The sequence below is a fragment of the Acanthopagrus latus genome, chromosome 8, assembly GCF_904848185.1.
Source record: "Acanthopagrus latus isolate v.2019 chromosome 8, fAcaLat1.1, whole genome shotgun sequence".
NCBI lineage: Eukaryota > Metazoa > Chordata > Actinopteri > Spariformes > Sparidae > Acanthopagrus > Acanthopagrus latus.
In genome coordinates, this window is record NC_051046.1 from 19,925,325 (window position 1) to 19,949,297 (window position 23,973).

At 40.4% G+C, this 23,973-nt stretch overlaps 1 protein-coding gene across 1 annotated transcript in view; it reads right to left on the reverse strand.

The window, feature by feature from the left end:
* Nucleotides 1-2,128: 2,128 nt before the first annotated feature.
* The window catches only part of kitlga (kit ligand a), a 31,868-nt gene continuing 10,023 nt past the window's right edge, over nucleotides 2,129-23,973 (reverse strand). Inside the window, exons 2-10 of the mRNA XM_037107978.1 lie at nucleotides 14,347-14,457; nucleotides 13,368-13,424; nucleotides 12,793-12,945; nucleotides 11,935-12,115; nucleotides 8,682-8,729; nucleotides 7,598-7,695; nucleotides 7,249-7,358; nucleotides 6,177-6,243; nucleotides 2,129-6,048 (exon numbers count right to left, since the gene is read on the reverse strand). Coding sequence (XP_036963873.1) covers nucleotides 6,213-6,243; nucleotides 7,249-7,358; nucleotides 7,598-7,695; nucleotides 8,682-8,729; nucleotides 11,935-12,115; nucleotides 12,793-12,945; nucleotides 13,368-13,424; nucleotides 14,347-14,457 — 789 coding nt within the window. The 3' untranslated portion in view covers nucleotides 2,129-6,048; nucleotides 6,177-6,212. The remainder of the gene's footprint in view (nucleotides 6,049-6,176; nucleotides 6,244-7,248; nucleotides 7,359-7,597; nucleotides 7,696-8,681; nucleotides 8,730-11,934; nucleotides 12,116-12,792; nucleotides 12,946-13,367; nucleotides 13,425-14,346; nucleotides 14,458-23,973) is intronic.

The following is a 23,973-nucleotide window of genomic DNA, read 5'->3' on the forward strand; positions in this document are numbered from 1 at the left end:
CCAAATTGTTCTCCATTAAATTAGTAATTTATGTAATCTATGTTTGTATAGAGCAGGTATGGGACACTTCTAACAAGAGTCTATCGACGGGAGGTCTATCATCATATCCGTCAGCTCATTGTGGGATGTTCAGTTCTTGTCGATGTCACCAAACTTTCACTACAATTAAGGTAAAGCACAATTTACTACTATCTGTTGAGGCGGTCTTCAGACCAGGACAATGAAGGCAATAAGTTGTGAACTGGCTTTATGAGGTTAATCGTAGAGGGATTCAAAATGCAATCAATACTCAGAATAAATACAAAATATTTTATCAAAATATAGTATAATATATCTCTATCCATTGAAGAAGAAGAAACATTATCCATGAAGGTATGAAACAGAATGGATGTAGAGAGTAGTACAGTACTGGCACCCAAAGAGCAAAAGTCACAGCATGCCACATTCTTTTCTTGTAAGAAATACAATTTATCAAAACTTAGAAAAATCTCTGTGTTTATATTGAATTCTAAGAGTTGTGGAAAAGCAATAAAATACTCAAGGTTGTGTTAAGCTGTGTGATATTGGCAACATTGTGAGGTTGTCTTTGACAGGAGGCTGACTAAGGCAAGTATCTGTTATTGCTTTGTTAAACCATGGTCAAGAGGGGTCAAAAGGGACTTGCATTTCACAGTTATATGTTTCTGGGAGAGATGAAGGGTGAGAGAGATGTGATTTACCAGTTTTTAAGAGAGAGCATTGTTCTCTTTATTAATTTACCAACATGACTAACGACACATTGTTCTTGGCAGCTTTTTCCCAAGTTATCCTTGGAGCTCAGTGTGATTTAGTGAATGAAATGTGACAACTTAAGAAAATGAATCTATCTAGAAAGGCAGTCAAGTGGAAAAAAGACCTTAAAAAGCATATCGCTGAGGAGCAAAAGCTTTTGTTGGACAAGGTCTAAGTTCTCATTACTGGAATTTGGAAAAAACCAAAAAAAACCAAAAGGTTGTTGAATAGTCTTCAATCTCTTGTAAGAAAGGACTGTATTTTTTCCTTCTGCAATATGAAAAAAAAAGGAATTATAAAATCGTTGAAAATAGAATATATCACCATCAAACCAAACAAAGCAACATAGCAAATAGCCAATACTGCGATAACAGTAATACCAATTCAATATTACTGTGCATGTGAGAGACTCGTCCTAGAGTTCAACACATTTAAATAAATAAATCTGTCAATTTGTTTTTATTATGAGCTGGCAATGATATTGGGGGTAAAACTGGTATATCGCTCCCTGCTGATCAAAACTCACATACTCAAAAAACGTGTATAAAGAAAACCCCTTACAACAGAGTAATTTATGTGACATCAGACAAACTCCTCTTGTAAATACGTCTTGGAAAATGACAACTGTGTGAAATATCCTTACATATCAAGCAGCAATAAAGCTTCATCAGTTAGCGTTTTAATTAATTTGCCTTAAGGGGGGTACACACTTTATTTACTCTTTATTTACTCTTTTCTGTCTATGAAGAGCACAGTGACGCTGGGGTTGTTGCCATTGATTACTGTAGATCACATATGATCACGCGATATTTCTGGCTCGGAGGACTAGATTCTAGATCGGCTGTGAGACAGATAATCTTTATGTGTGTGGTGTCCTGTGCTGAGAATATCGGAGCACACCACACACAGTACAATCAAAGCTGATTTTTTTAATCTTCATATGTGGGGGCTCTTCAGATAAAAAATCAAATAAGATTTATAAAATTCTTATGTGTGTATCCTCCTTTACTCAACATTGCATGTCCTGAAGTGCAACTCTTGTGCACATCACAATGTCAGTGCTGAAACTGAATATTGCTCAACCCCTACTGATGCAAGGGTTTTTTTTTTTAGACTTGACTACAAATATAATTTAAACAAATTTTGTTGTTTAAAGTATTGGTGGGGACAGTCCTGCCCTCTTGAAATATTGGTAAATGCAAACCTTTCCCCTTGGTTTAACTTTCTTTCCCAGCAGCTGAGCTATTTCAGCTAAAGCAAATGTTTTCAGTGTGAGTGTGCCCCGAGTTCGATTCCCACTTTGAAAAAAGAGAAAGGCTTGATTAATTGAGTGCAAAAAAAATGACAAACCTATAAATAACAGTTGGATACGTGTACTTTATTCATATCTCATATATGTTTCTTTACATTTATACAAAAATACAGAATACAGTAGAGTTTTCACCCAGAATACCAACTGGGCAATAATTACATTTGCTTTTTGGCACCCAGACTTATTTCCTGCCTAGAGCCATTTGATTCACCCACTTAAGTGGGATGGATTGGATCACACGAGCCCATAAGCACTGTTCAGGATGCAGCTCTGCTTGCTCTCAGACCACACAACAACCCACATAGGAACAGTATTTAAGGGCAGTCATTCTCTCGACTAATGCATGAAATCGCTTGGTTTCTGGCCTCCATGCATCAGACATACACACTGTTTGAGGCTCTTGCAAGGACAGGAAAATGGGAGACCATGTTTTTATTTTTTTATTTTTTTTCACAGCTTAGACCTGTTGCAGCTCATGATATTCCTAGGCTATTTTAAAAAAGCAACTTTTGACAAAGTATACCTTGTTTGTTAGTTTGTGTGTGGCTCGATTAGCCTGTGTGTGTGTCAGAATACTGGGCACTGCATGTAATAGCCTTCATGTAGAGAAGCGAAAGCTAAAGAGTCACAGGTCTAAACTGACAGACAGATAGTATGCTCGAATATTGTTCAACAATGCATTTTTGAATAGAGATAATTAGTTAAAAGCTTTAAAACCGCAGTATTTTACCACACCAGTTATTAAAGATATTCCTATTCAAAGTACTGTTGCTGTGGACTATATGAACACCAATGTGGTATACTAATTCTAACACAGACTTAGCTATTAAAATGCCATAGAGAATATGGCACAGGTAATATGTTGCCATTAATAGTGATAATAATGAGTTTTATTCAAAAATGCATTTTTGAATAAAAAAAAAGGTCATCTTGCAGTTCAACACAACAAACAATACTTTACCACACCAAAGAATTCCAGCCATTGATGCTGAAAGGTACTGTTGCTCTGAACTATATGAACACCAATGTGGTATACTGTTTTTTTTTTTTTTTTTTTTTTTTTTTCAAACACAGATTCAATTTCGCACAATATACTCTTGGGGCCTATAAGAAAAATTTCCCAACAAATAGTCCAAAATACACATGAAACAAGCAGAGTTACTAGTTGAAGTGTTTTCCTAAAGGTCACAAAGGCTAAAATGTAAAGTGTGGACAGAGGTGTCACAGCCACCGCAGTTTATTCTTTTCCAAAAAAAAGACTGTCTGGATCATAACTGGGCACAGGTCAAGCAGACTAAACTGGTAAAAAAAAACAAAAAATAAAACAAAAAACAGAGTGATTGGGGATCATATCTGCTGGGTTATTGTGGTGAGATTATTCTAATCCGCCCTGTAATGATCTCTCCACTTCTCTACTGCAGGGAAATATAGATAGGCTTTTGACATTTACACACGGAGTCAATCACACTAATCAAACAAGGCACAGAACCAAGAATGGACATGGTACAATGTAAGACCACAAACATGATAGAAATACTCAAACTAGATACAGAAACAGATGTTTGTGTCCTGCAATGTTGCAACTGTCAGCTATTCACAGCAGGGCAGCCTGATGGGAAAGGTCACAGCCAGTGTGCCCTGTCTACACGCCTACCTCTTTGACTGATTGTCATTAATACTCTTGATAATGATTTAATACCATTCATTACTGATCTACGTCACTTTGCCACTGGGCAAGGCCTTGTGGGAGTTGACCTCACTTAGATGTTTTCAAACCCTTTTCTCCTCACGGCTCTGATAAAGATCTGTTATCACTGAGACAGGGAGCACCTCCAGCACTGAAACTTATCACATCTCAATGTGTATAAGGGAAAGCAAGCAGGGGAGGGGCACATTGATTCAGCACTGGAATGAGCCTGAGGGCTTCTGTTGTTGCTGTAGTTAGATGCAGGTGGATTGAACAACCTCGTGCCAATTGTTTGTATTATTGACTACTAGTAAATGATCCCCTGCTCTTCACATGGACCCTTGTATATCTGAAAGAAACTGTAAAACTCACCACACTGTTTAAAAAAAAAAGACTTTGAAAGTTACACCATTGTGTGACAGTTCAGTATGTAAAGGAGATGACAGTGCACTTCCCTCGACAGTGTATTATGGCGCAACTTTAAGGCAAAATCGATATTTAGGTCTGCATGGCGTTCCCACGTGGCGAGCTTTGTGGATCGTGAAATCAACTAAGGTGTGTGTCCGTACGTTTCAACACCAATGGAATCGTCCTTCAGCACTTCATTAGCATTTGAGTCTTGATAAATGTGCTAACCAGCTTGTCTTTAATGGGTTTTATTATGCAAGCACAACACTGATACTGAACAAAGGCAAAGTCAGTGTGAACAGATTACACCATGTGAGATAACAGTCAGGGTTAATGGTTTGGAATTGTGAGTATATTTGGTCATTCAGTGAACAGTCAAGATTTAATAGCTTAATTTCAGATTTGATATCATAAAGTATTTGTATATTGATTCTAATTATTTTCTGAGTTTCTTCTTTTTATACATTATATACAGCAATTTAACTGGTTTTCCTCAGAGAGGAATGGCCGTCCAAAGTCTCTCCTGTAACAGCATTTGCCTTGCGAGCATAAAGGTGAGATAAGTAAAAAATAAAGGCAGTGTTGAGCTAACATTTACTATGGGAGGCCCATCTTTGTCTTATGTGTGCGTCTGACACCTACGCTCTGAATTAACTTTAAAAACAAAAAAAGAAAAGAAAAGAAAAGACAAAATCCTGTATCCACAGAAGTCATCCCTGATACTCGTAAGCAGAATGTCATGGCAGATCTCAATGGTCTAAATGTACGTTAGTCAAAGCAGCATATCTTGCATAACTGTGTTTTTGTTTCCTCTCCATGTAATCCATTCACACAACCTAAATCACCCGAGTCATATATACCGACAACAAAATCATATGAGGAAATGTAATTTGTTTACGACTGTGTTTTTAAGCGTTCATGACGTGTTAGTATACAGATTGTTCGTAAATTGTGACCCATTAGTAGAGGTGCTCTTAAATGATCTCTTAAAACATTTCCAGCGACAGCTCAGTGCCACCATCAATAAATAAATACATCACACGCCCCCTGTGGGTACATGGCTAAACCAGACAATGTGACTACACCTTGGAACTACAATGTTTTACATTATATTCTTTGGGAAAACCCAAGACTAAGAGGAAACTGTAGAGCTGTTGAGGATGTGGTTAACGTAAGGGTCACCGGAGGTAGTAATTCATGCCTCAGTTCATAGAAGAGATTACCAGTGTCAGTCACTCTCTGCTTTGCTTGTTTCAAGATGAACTGGTGGGCCCAGAAACACAGGCAGACTGTAGTAACACGCTGAGTGAGAAGCAAAGTTTTCCCCAAAGAGTTCATGATGCAGCAGGGACGGAGCCCGTGATGAATCCACCTCTTCATGTGCTCCTGTACTCTGACTGCTGGGATTAGCGGGGTAGGGGCGGAGGAGGAGGATACGGACCGACGCTGCATCTCTCTCACACTCATTTTTGTATAATGTATAGTATAATGGACTGCTCAAGTGGCCCACAGAGCGACCGGGCCACCGAGATCCCTCCCCTCTCTCCCGATGGCCAGTCTGACTGTGGGTGGACGATTCGTGGGAGCCAGAGAGTCCAAGTGGGGGTGTGGTACGGGTGGTTTCTCTCTGCTAAAATCTCAGTCTTTTTCAAAAGCATGGGTTTAATGCAGGCTTACAAGAAAGGCAAGCTCATCCATACGGTAGCGGGCGTGGTTTGACCAGAAGAGTGAGGGCTTTGTGAATCTGCCATCGTGAATCTGGAGAGCAGTCAAAAATGAGCCTTTTTACCTCGGAGATCTCATTATGGAACCAAGCTTCATGTTTGTTTTGCATCACCTTTTGACACCAACAGGAGAAAAGAGTAGAGCCCTGTGGAGAAAGTGTGAGAGGGGGTTTTAGAGCTCGGAGTCACACAAGGATTCAAACAAGATTTTCTTTATTTTCCAAATAGAGTTTTATTCTGTCGCTCTAATTTGGCGCGATGTGAAAAATCTCACCAATTGCGCTGAAGAACATCAAAGGGTAGAGAAGCATTACACTGTTTCAATGACGTTCAACTTGTTTCTGTAAATGGAGAGAGGGATAGAGGGAGAAAATCATCAGACATTTTTCAGCCTTCACCTCCCACAGCCGACACTGACTGATGTGCAGAAGGAATAGGTTAAACCTCTCGGGGTCACTCGCTGTCGAAAACTAATCTCATTTCCGTGCTTAATGTTTTGCTTGGGAATTCTTGCGAAGTGCAAGTTTGGCTCCTTAGGATGGAATTCACTTTCATCCGAGCAGGTGTTGAGAAGTGTACACTGACAGATTGTTTCTGCGAAGCATGTACCTCTCATGTTCAGGGCCATGTGACCCCCTGGGAAGATACAGTGCGCTGTGGGCCTTATTCAAGGGGTATGAATTGTAATTTAGTAGTGTTCTTTCATAAAGTTTGGGGACTCACAAGAGCCTTTTTTTTTTTTTTTTTAGTTGACAACCATTCAACAACACGATAACATCATCAGGGCTATATTGGAAACACAAGGTTGCTAATAAATATTAAAACGAAATTTCCATTGCATATCTGTCATTCCAAAGTGCTCCTGCTTTTTTCTCCAGTTGTGATACTTATTCTTTGCTGACTTTATTTTGCCACCTGGCTACATTTTATAGCACTTTTATCTGCAGTACTTTAAAGGTGCCATACGTGAGAAATGACCACCCATGACCAGAGAAACCACTAACCGCTAACTGTGCTAATGAGGCAATGACAGCTTCATCTCTTACATAATGTCAAAACTAGTGTTTCATCACATTCTGTTTTTTTAAGGTACATCTTGAATTGTTTTTACAAACATTATTCACCACTACATCTCTTTGATGCTCGGATCAAGTCCTAGTGTTTAACTGTGCTCAAAATCAAAATGATGCATCCATATCACAAAACCATTGAGAGAAAATACTCAAAAAGCAATAACATTGTAAAGGTTCTCAGTCCTCCAGGTCATGGTGATTCAACGTGACATATCGTAGGCAAATGAAAAGATTCCTGTTAAAATGCTCATGAAAGAGAAATAGGCAGCTCACTTTTCTGATATTTCAGCATCTAGTGGAGGTGCAGTCCCTTCTGTTCCCGTGAAGAGTCCATCTTCTCCAGGATTCTGATGAAGATCCTCTTCGTTCCTCCGTGATCGGACCTGTATTGGGAGCGGAAACCGTTTTTTTAATGCCTAAGTTCTCACTTTCAACTGTCAATCAACACAACTCAGATCAATAGTCTGCACAGCATATGCGAGGAGTTGAAAGGCTGTCGCCGGCTGTCCTAAATTCCGTGGAACAGAGCTGTATCTCCTGACAATAAATCCGGGCCGTTAACAGTCATATCTCAGCTCAGGAAGTTAAACAGCTTTAAGTCAGAGGTCCAAGGTCAGCTTACCTTCCACACGAGCAGGAATACCAGAGCTAGGAGTGGAATGAACAGTAAGGAGAGAAGGCTTCGCTCCACCACCTCAGGCAGGAAGTGCTGGTCGTGATCTGTGACAGGGAAGAAAAACAAAATATCATTTTCATTGTTCCTGCTGGGCTCTGTTGAGTCCCTCCAGACATGTATTTAAACATCCAAAAAAGAATGTGCTGTGGATGATATATTTTCTCCTCTCTCACCCTAATTGTTTAAGTTTCTCTTCAAATGTTTCAGGTCTATCCCCAGTGTCTTGAGGTTTTAACTTTCAACTTCAAATGAATCTCATATTGAGCCATGACTGCCGCCCAAAATAGATGCGATGTCACATAATGACGCTGCAACATACACGTCATCAAACTCATATTTAACCCAGCAGATGAATGAAAGAAACAGCCTCATAGTGTCAAACTATAGCGTACATCAGTCTACACAGTGAAGCGTAAACATCCGAGTGAAATCCTAATTTTGAGTGGAGGGGGATGTTAAAGTTGCATTTAATTACTATGTTAAATGTCTTAAAATCAATCCATGCTGTCATAGATTCATTCATAATTCCAGACAGCCACATCAGCTACTCTCCATTTTGGGGGAGAAAGCGCTCAGTTACTCTAGCATGCGAGGCAATACGATGCTTACCTTAAGGTAATGAGGTGTTTACTGAATTGAGTTTACAGCATGGTGGGATTTTTTTCAGTAATTTAGTTCGATCAATAAATATTCAAAATAAATAAAATTAATTTTGGTTCATTGACATGACTGGGACATCCATACACTGAAATAGAGTAACTTTTGAAAGTCAAGTAATATCTGTAAGTGTCTTTTTTTGGAGCACACATAGATAAGACATGAGATAGACAGGTTGAGGAATTTACCCTGCAGAGTGTTGTTAATCGAGTGACAGTGGCTCCAGGGGAATGGGGGTGTTTTGCTCTAGAATGTGGCGGAATAATGTTGCTGGCAAAAGCGACCACTCTGATACACCATCTGGACTGGTTTTACAACCCAGTCACACAAGTGACACTTGTTTTCTCAGATATACTGAGAATTGCAAACTTACGCGGTGTGCAGCCTGTTGCGCAGTCTTTGGAGCTGGACGTAACTGTTTCTGTGGCAGGAAAACGAGAGGAAGAAGAGGCGACTCAGTGAGTTTGGGGTTACAAGAGGATATGAGCAAAAAACAAACAAAAAAAAAACGAGATGAGGGATGAAAAAAGGGTGGAGTGTTGGAGTGCTGTATGGTGAAAACATTTCATTGTCAAGTGCTAAAAAGTCAACTCAACGCTGCCTTTTTTACCCCCACCCCCACGCACACACATAAAAGATCTGATCCGACCACTCTGGCAAAGAAAAGCCAAGCGCTTGGGAAGATTGGAAGATTGCTCTGTAATCAACACGTATACAATCAGGTTTCGGCCCTTTTCTTCCTTTTCACATGCGCTGCCTGGGGACATCTTCCCTCAGTCCTGTGACTCAGCCGTGTCTCAATGGGCCGTCTAAGCGCTGAGACCGTTTTGAGTTTTTATCTCGCAAAGTTCTTGTGAAGAAATAATGGTTCCTGGATTAAAAGCTTCTCCAACCGGCCACCAGAGATCTGGCCTAAATAGAGCCAGCTCACAATAGCCCAAAGAGAAGAGAGCTGGTCGGAATGTTGCCGGTTTGAATCTGTTCGGCAACTCAGAAAATGTCTGTGGGAAGTGTGACCTACATCAGCAACTGCCGCTAATTGTTTTCCCAATAAAACACTTCGAAAGCGTAAAAAGTCGGTTAACCCAAATCGCAAACACACTCATTATCAGATGAGGTTTTGTGATCTGGGATTTTATGGCCACCGCAGTATGGTGCTCGTGGAGAGAAATTTAATGCATATGACTTCTGGAAAACTCAACGGTAATGTGTCTTCCCAGAAACTATTTCCTGGTTGAGCTAGACAATCAACAGACATTGAGGAAAACAACTCTTTTTTTCTGAGGGAACAGTCCCTAAAAACGGTTGCCGCCTGGTCACTGGAATAAAATGTAAAAAGCCAGCAGCTAAAATCCTAATGTTACACTATAACTTCAAAGTGAGCAGTATTAAGCAACTTACTACACTATGCTATACACACTTTACTATAAACTGATCAATATACAAGCTGTAATGTTAAAGTCAGAAGAGTTTGTCTCCATGTTCTGTGTTCTTACTGTCAGTGTCCCCAACAACCTTAGCCACTTAGTAAACCTAGTAAATACTATAATTCAAATGCGAGGCATTTAACATTTTTTATGTTGTCATGATGAACATCTCTTAAACTTGTGTTAACCACAGACCTTATTTAAGGCTTTTCACAAAGAATCCATTTACTTTGAGAGGAAGGAACTGGAGGTGCTGAACTGCAAACATGTTTGCCGGGTTGTAGTACTCTATTGGACTTGGGCGTAAAGTTTCCAAGCCAGAGACCACTGTTTGAGATGTGTTTTAACGTTAAACGTGAAACCACAGGACATTTCTAACAAGGAACCAGTGGACCACAGAGTTTATGAGACAAAGGTTCTTTTTCAAGCCCTGTTTGTGTCGATGAAAGGTGTTTTGAGCCAAAACATGATCTTTTTCTAACCCTAACCAAGTGGATTCTGCACCTAAACCTAACTAGACCATAACCATAAGCACAGCGCTATCATGACACAAGATTCAAACTTGACAATAGCCACAAGAAACATAAGTTGAAACATAAAAAATACATAAATTCTATAAGTTTCAACCTATCCATAGTTTGCAGAAATACACAGCCAATATTCATTCTTTTGATTCAGTTCACTGCTTGTGAGTGTTGGAATATATCTCTATGAGTGAACAAGAAGTTAGAGGTACAATATGTGATTTCTTTGACCTTTTGAAAGCTTGACTGTTCCACAGTAAAATTTGGAACTCTGCTGGTATTAATGTGAGGGAATATTAAGCAAATGCTCTCAGGATTATATACTGTTGGCTGCTGCCATCACAGAATGTGTTGCTGGCTGCCATATCTTTCAGACAGATTCAAGAAGCCAGCTTCAGTCCAAACCCATCTGTGCTGTGAAACTGAAATGCACTGACTCGCAGACTCTTATCTCCGAACTCACTGTTAAACAGAAGTGGTGTAATTAGCTTCACTGACATCTGTACTCTAACCAGTAACAGTTGTGAGGACACAGTCTTTGTGGCTGTTCTGAGCAGTGAGACTTTTGTTTATGTACTCTATAACACAACTGGGCCCCATTCCGTCCAATTTGTCAACACCCTGTTGTTGTGCTCTGCCAAATAAAATATTGGTATTAAGCTCTGACCCTCCCAAAACCATATGAAGAGACAAATCCAAACTCAGCGTGGTGTCGAAACATCAACCCTATCCAGAGAAAGCGGTCAGATCTTTTGCCACTTATTTTATTGCAGGATCCCTTGGCTTAAAGCATAACAAACCAGATGGGATGGATGTGAGTGCCCATCATATAGTTTGCTGCAGGGACATTAATATCTGGTCAAGGCTTCAGGTCATACCATATACATCAAAGCCTCTCTTCACAGCAGGCGGATCTCACAGCTGTGTCTTGTGTGTGTTTTTAAAAAAAAATGTATTTGTTTTGCTTGGCCAATGCTGTTATCCCAGAGAAGATTGACAGAATAGGTCCTTGTGATCAAAGGAAACCATCTTCTGCCCAATTTTCAGCCAAACATTGATAAATCCCAACTGACAGCGTTTATAGTAGAGTTGTAAAACTGGATAAAAGCACTGCAACATGCCGGCAGAACACTAAGCATTCAAACCTCGATATATTATTTTCTCTTCGGAATTTTCTTAATCAAATCAACTGATCAGCTAAATGTGTCAGCACCAATGTATTGTATAAGTAAAGATGGCTAGTTTTAGGGGACTTTCTCATATATTCCAAAAGTTTAAATTATGATGATCATTCAAAGGTACAGTCACTGATTCTGAGGAAAGTGTGCCAAACAAACTCACCCCACCGATCAGTGCTCAAAACCTGTATTGGATGAGCATCATTGACTATAGCTTTAATGTCCATCCAGACTGGTTAATGCTATTTTTTCCTGTGTCCAGTGAGAAATGAAAGGGCTGATAATGATGTTTCTTGATAACTGTGCAAGGACAATGATAATTAATAATCACTGATTTCATACCAAGATACACTCAACAAGACGTACACAGACCTACTGTAATTCAGTGATGTCACAGTACATTCAAATCCTACGTCTGTCTTTGCCTCATGCCAAGTTACCAAAATATCAACCCTGTTAACAAAAAACAACAGGCAGGCCACATAATAAATGTTTACCTTTTGAATATTGTTCTGTTGTTGTTGTGTGTGGTGTGGTGGGACAGAGAGGAGGATCACAGTCATCTGAATCTTCTCTATTCTGTGCAGCTATGAGGAAGTCTTTGACGAAGTCAAAGTACCGTGCTGTCTGCCACCTCTCTTCCCTGTAGTGGCACTCAAAATCATACATGATCAGATCCTGCAAGGAAAAATACACACACAAAAAAGGCATGCTTATCTTCAAGACGTTCACTTCAAGGGGTGTAGATGAAAGAATTGACTGGCATTTACAGCTGAGATCCATGCCAAGAAAACATAGAGACGTCTCTTTCAGAGATATAAAAATGTCATATGAAATTTGTGGGTAGCTGGTCGGGCTCATCTTGCGATAAACATGCAATGGCATTGTAGTAAAGGTTTGGAAGTTGTTTGTGTTGGTCATGCCAGCTACATAAATCCACAGTCTGTATGTCTGCATTGTAGGGAATGTATGTTCTATTCCAGCACACCACTTAGCTACAGCTGTAACGGCAACGAACCAATCTGGATATTCTGTAATACAGAACAAATCAAATTTTGTTACACTAGTGTCAACGATAACAATTTATAGTTTTCTTTAAATATTTGAATAAATGCTGCAAAATGCATGTTAAGGCTGTATGTTCTCCCTGTGCTGTTTGTCCCTTTTCCCCTCCTGTCCTTTCTAGCTCTACATCTTGATTGCTCAATGTGGTGCACCTAGCCTGGGGGAAACGTTCATTGTGACGGCTGAATAAAGACACACAGCTATTTATTTTATCCAACAGTGATAACTGTTTTCCATCTGTTCTTGGACACAATCGGTATGCTCATGGTGCAGCAATGATGTGAACTTACCAGAGTCCCCAAGTTGAGCCGTAGTTCTTGGAGCATTTGGATGAATATGCTAATATCTTTTCTGTTGGATGAAATGTTTCCAAACTTATGTGCTAAATCTTGTAAACTCTCCTCCAAGTAGAAGACGTTTAATTTCACCCAACACATCCCACCCTGGAAGAAAAAGAGCAGAGACAGGGCATGGAACGAGCAACGGCAAGAACGTTATTCAGTACTGTGCAACTCAGATGTAACAAGAGAGCCATTGAAAGAGTGCATATCCTCCAAAGTCTGATAATCCTCCCATTCAGATGTTACTGTAACAGTTAAGACTGCAAACGACACAATAGTTACACTGTACAATAGTCAAAAAGTGGGCCAAGGTTGGCATTAAGATGGAGCTAAGGGAACGGTTACCACAAATGTGTGCACAAAGAGTTTGTGACAGTATGTGTAATGGTAAGGAGATCTGTGCATTTGAAAATCAAAATATTTGTAATGAAAATTCACGTTGGAAGTGTTAATATGCTAAATTTCACACAAATCTGGAGGTTAGATTTTGACAAATGTTGGTATTATGTGGCACCATATCTTACCTCTTCTTTTGGAACGTAATGTACAGGAATTCTGTAATCTTTAGGAATATTCTGTCTCTGTAATAAGAAGAAAAGGAAGAAAAACAATCAATTGCAGAACAAATTGAAATCCTAAAAAGTAGAAACACAACACATAAATCTGAATCAGGAATTAAAAAAAAAAAAAAAAAAACTGTGAACACACAGTGACCTAATCCGCATCTGCCTATATGTTAACCAATAGCATATCACTTCATTCTTCCTTTTGCTGAGTCCAATGCATTCTATCTTTCGTTCTTTCTTGTATGTTTACATGTTTTTTTTCCATCTTGAAGTTGATTTTTTCTCTTTGTTTATGGGATGTTTTTTGACCTCTGTACATATTACTTTTGCCAATGGTAGTCAATAAATCAGTTGGTCAATCAAAAGAGGATTATTTGCAACCAATTTTGATAATTGATTATTCACTTTTATGAGCAGAAATGCCAAAACATGCTTCTTCCAGCTTCCTAAATTTAGGAAATGCATGCTTTTCTTCTTTCATTCGTTAGAGGAAGTGGAGAGTGTTTGGTTTGACAAAAGCATAAATTTAAATAAATCACTTTGGGCTAAATTTAGGATTTTTCACAATTTTCTGACATTTTATTGAATACATGACTAATTGATGCATCATAAAAATAATTGGCAGATAAATCCATTATGAAAAAATCGTCAGTTGCAGCCAAAGTGGCGGTCATGATTAAGAGCTGATGTGATGAAAAAGACACAACACAACCTATCACTTGTAAAATCAATCAGAGCAAGCTATAAGTGCTGTTGTATTTTATTGGATTTATGTGTATACTGTCCATGGAAGTGAATGTAATGACAGTGCCATATAAAACAGGGACATTGTTCCATGTTGTACTTGCAACACTCTCTATTTTACATTCAACTTTGAGTTGGACTTTGAATTTCTTTAAATTTCTTTAAAATGAAAGTAAAACAGTGTTGTCATTACCAAAATAGAGAGTCGAGAGATGTCATCTGTCACTGGGTTGACGTCAAATTTACTTGAATGTACCCCAAGAGTGATGAACAGCAGTAAATGGACACAAATCCGTATCCAAATCTGCAGAGCAAAAAGTTTTCACAATTAGGCACAACTTCCACACAAAATAAAAACAACAGGTGATGCAAGTATTTTTTAGTATATAGCTAAAAATCAACTGATTGTAACCAGCATGGACACAAGAATGGTGCAGTCATCAGTCAGGAAATAGCAGATTTTACAAGCAACACTGCAACACACCAACAGGTTTTTAAAACAGTTTGAGTTAAAACATCCTGGGATCATCAGTGTAACTACATAAACCGACGGACGTTATGATCACAACGCATATGGTGTGTCATTGCAGGTCAGCAATGAACAACAAGTTGTGATTTACAGTGCTTTTAAAGCAGTTTGGAGCTGTTGCTGAGAAAAAATGAAAATGTGTTGGCTCATTGTTTCAGTACAGCGACAAGTAGGTGGCTGAATTATCAGTATTATGTTGGTTTTGGACAGACTCTCAGATTCAGGTCATGTTTGACCTTGATTATTCATAGACTCAAGTCTTTGCAAAAGTGTGGTTTGGACTAAATGGAAGCAATCAGATCATGCAATGAACAGTGTGATAGCCTGAGTTACACAGCTCAAACGAAACGCAACAATTACTGATCCACTGATTACCAAAATTCTTCTGGGAGCGAGGCAGCTGAATATGTGGGTCTTTTGAACACATGTTTGTGAACTACACTGATACCACAGGAAATTCCTTGATTCCAAATTAGAAACATTGCACTCGTGTCAAGCTGTAGTCCACAAAGGGGAGTTCTGAATGGCAGTTACGAGACAATGGGTCTTTCTGACAGCTGACATTTTGACCTGTCATTGCAGAAAAAGCAAAGTGTGACTGTGAAATGTAACAATGGCGGCATTCCATTCAAACGTCTCACCAAGCCGTGCCAGTACCACGATGAGCCAGCAGGCACAGCACCAGCACACATAAACTGAAGCATCTAAATGGCACTCAGCCATTATTCATTTTATTTTTTGCACATGTGCTTTTCCCGCTGTGACCTGAACACATTTCGTCTGTGTAAAGGGCCTCAAACGATTGATAACATGAGTGTTGACCGGGCTATTGTCTGTTGATGCTTAGATCTAATTTTTGCATTCTAATTTAACTTTATTTGCTATGGCTTAAGGGCCACTAAAGAGAGACAGATTGGGTGCACGATTACGTTAATGATTAAACATGTGAATCAAACACAAAAGTAAAAGTAAATTAAAGTCAGCTCAGCTTCAGGCGCTCTCTCCCACACCGAGCCCTGGCAGCGCATCACCCTGACCCTCATTCATTCTGTCTTGGATCCTGCATGCCCACATGATGACAGCCCAGAATCCGCAACATCACATCTATTGTGACTTTAAAGATGTTCTGTTATCCTTGGCAAAAATGTCTTACTTTCTCTCTCGTGTTAAGAGTTTCTGTCTGCCTCCAGATGTGTAAAGTGTCCTTGTTTCCCTTGAAAGGCACTTTAAAGTTGTTTCAGGGCATCTTTCATACAGATACAGAACTGACAAAGTAGTGGCTGTCCCTCTGTTTTAACATGTTTAAGACTTCCAGTGAGCTTTCTGCAGATGCTGGCTCTCATCCAGCTTTGCTGTCAGAAAGGTAGATTTTAGATAACATCAGAACAGTTGATTGATTTCTCTAGGTAAAAAACTATTTGATGTCACAACATTGTTTTACTTCAAGTGGAGCCTTGATTAAAACATTTTTGATCTGATTTTAAAAAGAAGATGTTATCATAACCTGGATGTCAAGATCTGAGTGTGTCATGTGTGGTAATCTGATACAGTTTGGTCCTTCATCAAGTCTGTCAACAGCTTTGCTCAGTGATGGATTATGTATTGATGATGCCGATACAGATGGCTGACCGTCACTGACTACTGAGCCCTTTACAATCGTTACATTGTCAACTAGCCAGCTACATTTGTATCAAGCTCCTGAGGCTGATCACAGCTGAGTTAGGGACACGTGATGCAGAAATGAGGACCCTTTCAAACCAGGGTGGGGATGATCGGCGGCGGCGGCGGCTTGGCAGGCAGGGATGTGAGAGTCAATCTGAGTCCAGGGTGAGTTCAGTTGGTCAGAGTGGCAGTGGTGACTACGCTGGTGTGTAAATGAGCAAATCTGGCCTCATGGCAATTACACTTAGTAAGCATCCCCCAGAGAACAGCATCATTGTCCATCACAATGTTTCACTGTGGATCTTGTCATATAACAAATCAGTGGACATGACACCTTTTTGGCCAGAGGGGAAATGTCTTCAAGATACTGAAACAAGTCCAGTTGCCTATGATACAGCACCTTGATTAACCATGACCTGGATGACTGAGAGCCTTCATCAATTTTTGGTAATGTTCCGACCTGGTGATCAATAATTAAATGAGTACTGATAGGAATAGTGAGTTTAATTGGGTATAGTCGCAACCACGCTAATGCCTATGCAGTTACAAATGACTATCAAACTTTGAACGACACAGAACCTAGCACAAGGTAGGTGGTATCTTACAATCTATGATATTTTGGAGGCTTGCTGACAGTAAGATGAGTATCACGCGTGATGAATGAAGCCTTGAAGGGTAACATGTGAAGCTACTGAAAACCTAGCACGCAACGTTTTTACAAGTGTAGTGGTCCCTGTATCGCCCATTTCATGCCTGCACATGACGACAAAAACTGCACAAACTGGCGCACAGTGCGATCCCTGCTGTCCGCTTCACACTGTTCCGCTGATTGACAGTTGGTGATGGCAGTGAGGAAGACTGCTGGCCAGCAAACAATAACACGTCCATGTTTGCAATGCACAGATTAAACAGTGTTTCTAAAAGTCGGCAAATGTTCTAGCCGCTCACCCAAGCCCTTAATGTTCACACCTAAAAGGAAAGACACCACGCCTTTTGTTGCTGAGTGTAAACATACTTTTTGTCTGTTTATAGGGAAACTCCACAAGGCAAATGCGGAACTACTTGGTGCTGAAGAAAGCTCTGCTCCATTGTAGGCCTGTGATCTGTCTCTCCCACTTTACTGCCTAATAGAGCTGCCCTCGTTTACCGTCCATTAACAGCTGCCACTCATATGGCTGACCTCCTACCTCTCCTCTGCGCCAGTCAGACCACATTATGCAATGGCCCCACAATCCCCCTCTTAATAGAGATTAGGGTGAGCCCAACCCAAAACAACCCAGCAACCTTGAAAGTGAACCTCCTCTTTTGTGAATAAAGCTTTAGAGTGTTTCACAAATGGGACTGAGTGAAAGGGATCAAAAGATCATAGTGAGCTGAGCCATGTCTAATCTCCAGGCACCTCGACCAGTACAACAGGATTTTGCTCTTTAGTTTATTGAAGCAAGAGTTTGGTGATCCATGCTTGCTCCTTTGCAGCAACTTGTTGTTTTCCGATCCACAGTTGCACACATTCATACTTTCAACTCCTACATTTTCCCTGCCAGTTTGGCTAATCAGATCTGTCATTTTCTAAATCTTCGACACAGAGTCCGCCTCCCACGTTCCTCCTGTTACTATATATTTGTCAAACTGAGCCACAACAGGAAGAGACTGGAACAATGATCCATCAGCAGCAGGAAAGGCCGAAGGAAAAGCGGCATGTAAAGGGCAGATGGGATGTAATTCAATTCTGCAGAGCTTCCAGAGCTCGCCAAAACTATCAGTCTTTAGATGACAGATAGGGGTGATAAGCAAGCAATGTTTTATTGAACAAATGTGTAATTTGTCAGTTATTCCTCAACCTCTGCATGCCGTGAACCACATTTGTACATGATGGTACAAAATCTGAGGTGCCCCTACAGCAAGGTCAGAGATTTTGCATGTAGTCAAGTTGAAGTACACGTTGTTCAGTGAGGCAAAACTTGAAGATTTTCCCCCTGAATCATGAAAGATTTGAAGTAAATGTTGATGCAGGATGAAATGGCTTAAACAAAAAAATGGCCCTGATGGCATATAGACTGGTTCCCTTTATGTCCTTTAGGATACAATTTTGTCTGTCCTGGCCAGAAAAACGGCTGACGGCTCACACTGTTTCGTGTACCACTTGGAAACGCGAGATGGGGCATTATCAGGATGGCAAAATACCAAAGCCGCAAACAAACTTTATTCACAGACAGTTCCTGGTTGGCAACTGAGGACAGTAATTACAATTCTGAAGAAAACAGATTATGCAGTTACCTTTGCAACGGCTGCACCAACAACACTGCCAAGAAAAATGATCTCAGGTGATATTCCAACTCACTGACAGTTCCTGGGTAGTCATGCAACTGCTGCGACTGCTGTGCTGTTGCAGCGCGGTTCTTTCAACAAGAATATATCCCATAGGGAAACGTAAATGTAACGTAACTACATATCATAGTAATACAAACACTCTCACTTCAATTAATGGGAGTTTCACTCAACACATTCACTGACACTACCCTGCTTTATCCCTGTAAAGTTTGTTTAAAGTATGAGTCAGTAGGTGGTGGCTACTAATGCCCCTCAAAAGTCAAACAAACCAGATCAGACAGCGTTTTAAATTACATCCTCTCCACATGGCCTGGAATTAAATGAAAACAGCATGATAAAAAAACAGGAAAGAAAATGACCGTTTGGTTCAGTCAGAATCCTCCTTTCATCTTGACACAAAGTCGACGAAGGAGAGCTGTCGCTTAAAGATCTGCTGCACCTAAATCGACTTACAGTGTGTGCTTTCTGACATTACACACGTTGATCCCACGTCGTCAGACATTTGTCTTCATCGCGGAATCAGTTTCGTTCTGAAGAAGAAGGCTCGACAACGCGGCATGCAAACATTTACAGAAAATCAAGGATGGTTCTCTCTACGTGTGCACTGTACGCAGGCTGTAGAGATAAGCCGTTAAAGCAGGGCAAGATGTTCTGAACTCATCTGCTCCCCTCACGCATGAAAGAAGAGAGGCTATGATTGGCTAGCAGAGCTCCCAACTGAAATTCACATCATTTGCTGTCATCCCTGCGGCTTTGTTGTGAGAGCGCGGCCAGGTACGTACGGCATTAAATCCAGCAGCGTGTGATGTGTGAGTGATGACAGCAAAATTAAAAGATGGTCTCCTAGAAATTACATTTGTATTAGTCCTAAAAAAAAAAAAAAGAAAAGACTTAATAACATTGTGTTGACAGAGTAATCCCTGTCTAGATTATGTTCACAGACAACATTTCTTTGAGTGAGTGAAACACTACGTTTATGTACCACGCTGGAGTCACAGACAGTCGGTCAGACTGGATGCTGGGCATAAATACCAGAATCCAGGGTTTGCATCCAGACACCAGTTTGTGGTGAGGGTGAGGTTAAGGCAACAAAAGTCGTTTGCTTAAGCTCAGTGAAAAGTCACAAGGTAAAATGTTGATAAAAAAACAAAAAAACAAACAAAAAAAAACAGTCACCGCTGATATGTGCTGTATAAAAACAGACAATAATTTTTCCCAAGCCTTAACCAAGCACCGCCAACGCCCAAACACCTCGGTGTCGATGAATCACTTATCTATGTGTTCATTATTACCAGTTTTGTGACTTGCCAGGTAAATCAATTAACCTGTCTTTAATGGAAAGTCTAGCTCTGTCTGCAGTAAGTCTCAACCAAAGACCATTTGTTCTTGCAAAGTGGTTGCATATAAACACAATGTCTTGGAGACAGGACTCATTATCAGCAGCCTTTCTCTGGGTCTTTACGAGACAGATTGACCGCCCATGAAACAAGCCAACTGAGAGCTACTATAGTTACAGGAGCTGCAATTTCTGACGGCGAGCTGGAGGTACAAAATCTCACTGGAGCTCTTGGTGCTGACAAGCTGTGGAGTGACGTCCCCAAACACTTGTGAACAGATTTTCATAAAATTTTGGGTGGGTAGATGGGCCTTAGGGTACAAAACTACTGATAAGATTTTGATGGCTCTCCAGATCTCACATTTCTGTTGAGATCTACTTCCAATCACGACTCGTGTAGCAATGGTTTTGGTTTGCGCTCTCCCGGGGGAACTTTGAGTTTAAATGTCTGACTCATGAACAGTCACTTTGGGCAATTTTATTTTTCTGCACTATTTCATTTAACCACCAAAACATGGCAGTGAATAACAATTTCTTGTGTTGATATTTTGTTATCTAATCCTTTGATTTATGACCTTGCTCTAAACTGGTCCGTCCTCTAAGTTCTGTGGAAATCAGTTAATGTGTTGGAGAAGTATGATAAACGGACAAACCGAGGGCCAATTGATTGGATTTACAATCTGCACTCATATTTATTGTATCATATTTATTATATCCCTTGAAACAGTCTGGCCATCTGATTGGCTTTCACTCTCTAGAGGTCCACAGAAGACCTGCCACCAAGTATGTCACACAAAAACTTCTGCTGTCTCAGCACCTCCTTGCAAACACTGGCTATCACTGTATGGATCTGTCTGGAGTGCTCCTTTTGGACTTTCTACTACCATGTAAAACATTATGTTCTCATGTTCCCTGACCACCGTGATGGCCACTGCAGCACTATTGATTTGCTCCATAAGGACGTTTGCTCTCGTGGCAGAGTGACTCCATGCAGTTCAATGGAAAGACATGAGTGAAGTTAAAGTTTGCAAAAGCAAAGACATCGCTGCCCAATAAAGCGTGGCCGTGTGACTTCCCTTCTTGGGCTCACAGAAAAAAGGGGAGGGGATGAGAGAAGATGGAGGGAAAAACTGGCACAGGCACTTTATAGACAGACAACTTTGTGTGAATACCAAGGGTCGAAAATGTACATAAAAGTCAGTCTGACATGTGAACACTAGCCAAACACTGCAAGCATCACTGGAAGCTTATCTGATTGAAGCCTAGGTTAATCTCAGCCATAAAAGTAAGTAACCTGTGCTACCCCAGTACTCAACTGAAAAATCAGGATAATGAAGTCATTTGATACATATCTAACTATTTCAAAGAATTAAACAATAAAGAAGCACAGAGTTGCAGGTAGTAGATTATTAGGGGGCAAAGTCAACCTTCATTATGGTAAGCAATACCTGTTCACACGCAGCTCCTGGTGTGTTGGAAACCCTGGGTTCTATCTTACTGCCGCATCAACCGAATGCGACACAAAGGGGAGCCAAAAGGGAGTTTATTAGCTTACAGATACAAAGTTTGTCAAAGAGATCCCAGGTTACGATGGTAAACAATGACAGAATTCGCAGGGGAAATGCACAAAGACAGGAAGTTATCATATTAACCTAACTTTTGACCAGCCGACAAGAATCATATTGTTACTGTGTTCCGTATGACTGCTCAGTCGGTGCGACTTTTTGCTGGTTGCTATTATACTCATTCACATCACAAACAGGTAAATACAGATGTTTTGTTGCGCATTACTATTTACAAGATAGACAGAGCGATGGTGTTGTAAGAATTTTAATTATGGTTATTGTGAGTGTTACTTAAGCTACAATGCTCCAAGATATATGTATTAGTCTAAAATACAGTCACTGTGTCAACTTCAAAAAGTACAATTTCTGTGACTAATGTGCTTTGATTCATTTCATCTAAGTTCTTGCGGTATAGGAAATTCGATATATTCCCTAGGTGGTTCATTTTTATGTCAACTAAAAAAAAACATGTTGACATAATGTTTCAACATTATGACAATAATCTGTGCTGCGGTCCACAGAGGAATATAAAACATGCTGTTATGAGACCAAGATGCACCGCTGGGCAGTGGTTCCCGTCTTATTGGAAGATGGAGATTTCAACAGGGAAGTAGATGGGAAAACAGTTTGAGAACACTAGTGGAAAAACAAACACATCTTGTTTCTACAAGTTTTCAAAAAATGATCGTGGACTCACGAACACACAGCGCAGGCCAAAAACATCAATAAACAGCGAGGCTTCGGTGAGAAAAGCGAGATGACTTCAACTTCATTTGAATGTTCTCCTGACACTCTCTGGGTGACCTTGTGAGGCTGCGGCCCCCCGGCAGCGCTGACAGGAAGTGAAATGATTTCCCATGCTGAAAACAGTCCCAATTTGCAGCTGGAACACTGGAAATCATGCTCTTAAAACAAATCAGCCACTTCTACTCCTACACCAGCAGAATCAGCTGATATGATACCAAAAGAGCTCAATGGTCAGGTGAAACCCTCCAAAGTAAAGCCCTCTTGTTCATCATTGTCAGGTGCATTACGGCTCTCAGAGGCCTGCAGGCCTACTCTCCCCCATCATATTGATGCTGAGGACGATTACCCCCGTCTCATTTTCCACCACCACTTTGAACCCGAGCATCATTAGCTCAACAGGCTCTCCAGACAGCCAGCCTCGTGGCCCTCTTAACCACGTAATCTCATAAAAGCAGAACACAGGACCTTGCATGACATTAGTCCTCCATGGCAACATGCAGCTTGTCTTGTCCAGGAGGATGGATCTTTTATCCTAATCTTTTGTCAAGATCATTGTTTTGAAATACATGTTTCACAGTAGGGATTAAAACAGGACAGATGTGAAGGCTGTGCAAAGAAAATACCAGGCTGCTATCGTCGTCCAGATGTTCTAAAGCTGATTCAGGCAAAGGTTGACCAGGTTTTTAGATCATTATACCATTTATTAAATTCATTATTAAAATTGTTGAATTTATCCCCCCCCCCCCTTCGTCACATTCACGTGTCAATATTTAATGCCTCAAATAAAAAACACTCAATCCTCAGGAAGCAAACACCATAAAAGGTTGAAAAATAAGACTCAACACCTGCTTTGGTACTGTCATTACTCTGTGTTGAGCCTTTAATGGGTCACACATTTCCGCCAGCAATATTTGCAGTTAACACTAACGTTACATATTCAAATATTGCTTGTTAAATGAATGTTCAGACCATCAGATAGCACAGCAGATAAGAGAGACTTGAAGCCTGAATTGAACATGTGCTTGATATTCAAGCGACTGCGGCTCACTTACTTTGCGTGTGAATCGAGCAAGCATCTGAGAACATTCAGTCTGCGGCTGCTGCAGCTGTCTGCTGAGGTGCACTTACAGCTCTGTTGCAAAAAAAAAAAAATACACTTCAAGGTAATTGAGAGGAGCCGCACAGTGACGCAGTTGTGCAGAGGCTTTGGAGGCTTTTCTTGGAAGTAATAACTGTTGCACTCTTCACAATTATCCCCAGATGAGCACGGTGATTTCTGTGTATTATCAAAACATGACATGGCCTTAACTATGAAATTTCAGATTGACCAATGAAAGACTCTTTTACAGACGAAAAGCAAATAGGGATGGATTCAAACGTCATCTTGTTCAGCATCTTTTTCTTGGTCCATGGTTAACACAAACTAAAGAGGGCTCCACATTCTAGTTTTTTCTGTTTTTTTTTTGAGCCAACCAGGGTGAACGGCTACCTCGCCGCATGGAACTCATTAGGACGAGTTAGAGGATTTTGTGCACCTGGGCCTTTTGTGGTGTTACGAGTTGAGCTGAGTGGGAAGCTGGAGACTTTACAATGACATTTCATAAGGCTGAGACCCAATTCCCCCAAATACAGCATAACATCTGCCTCACT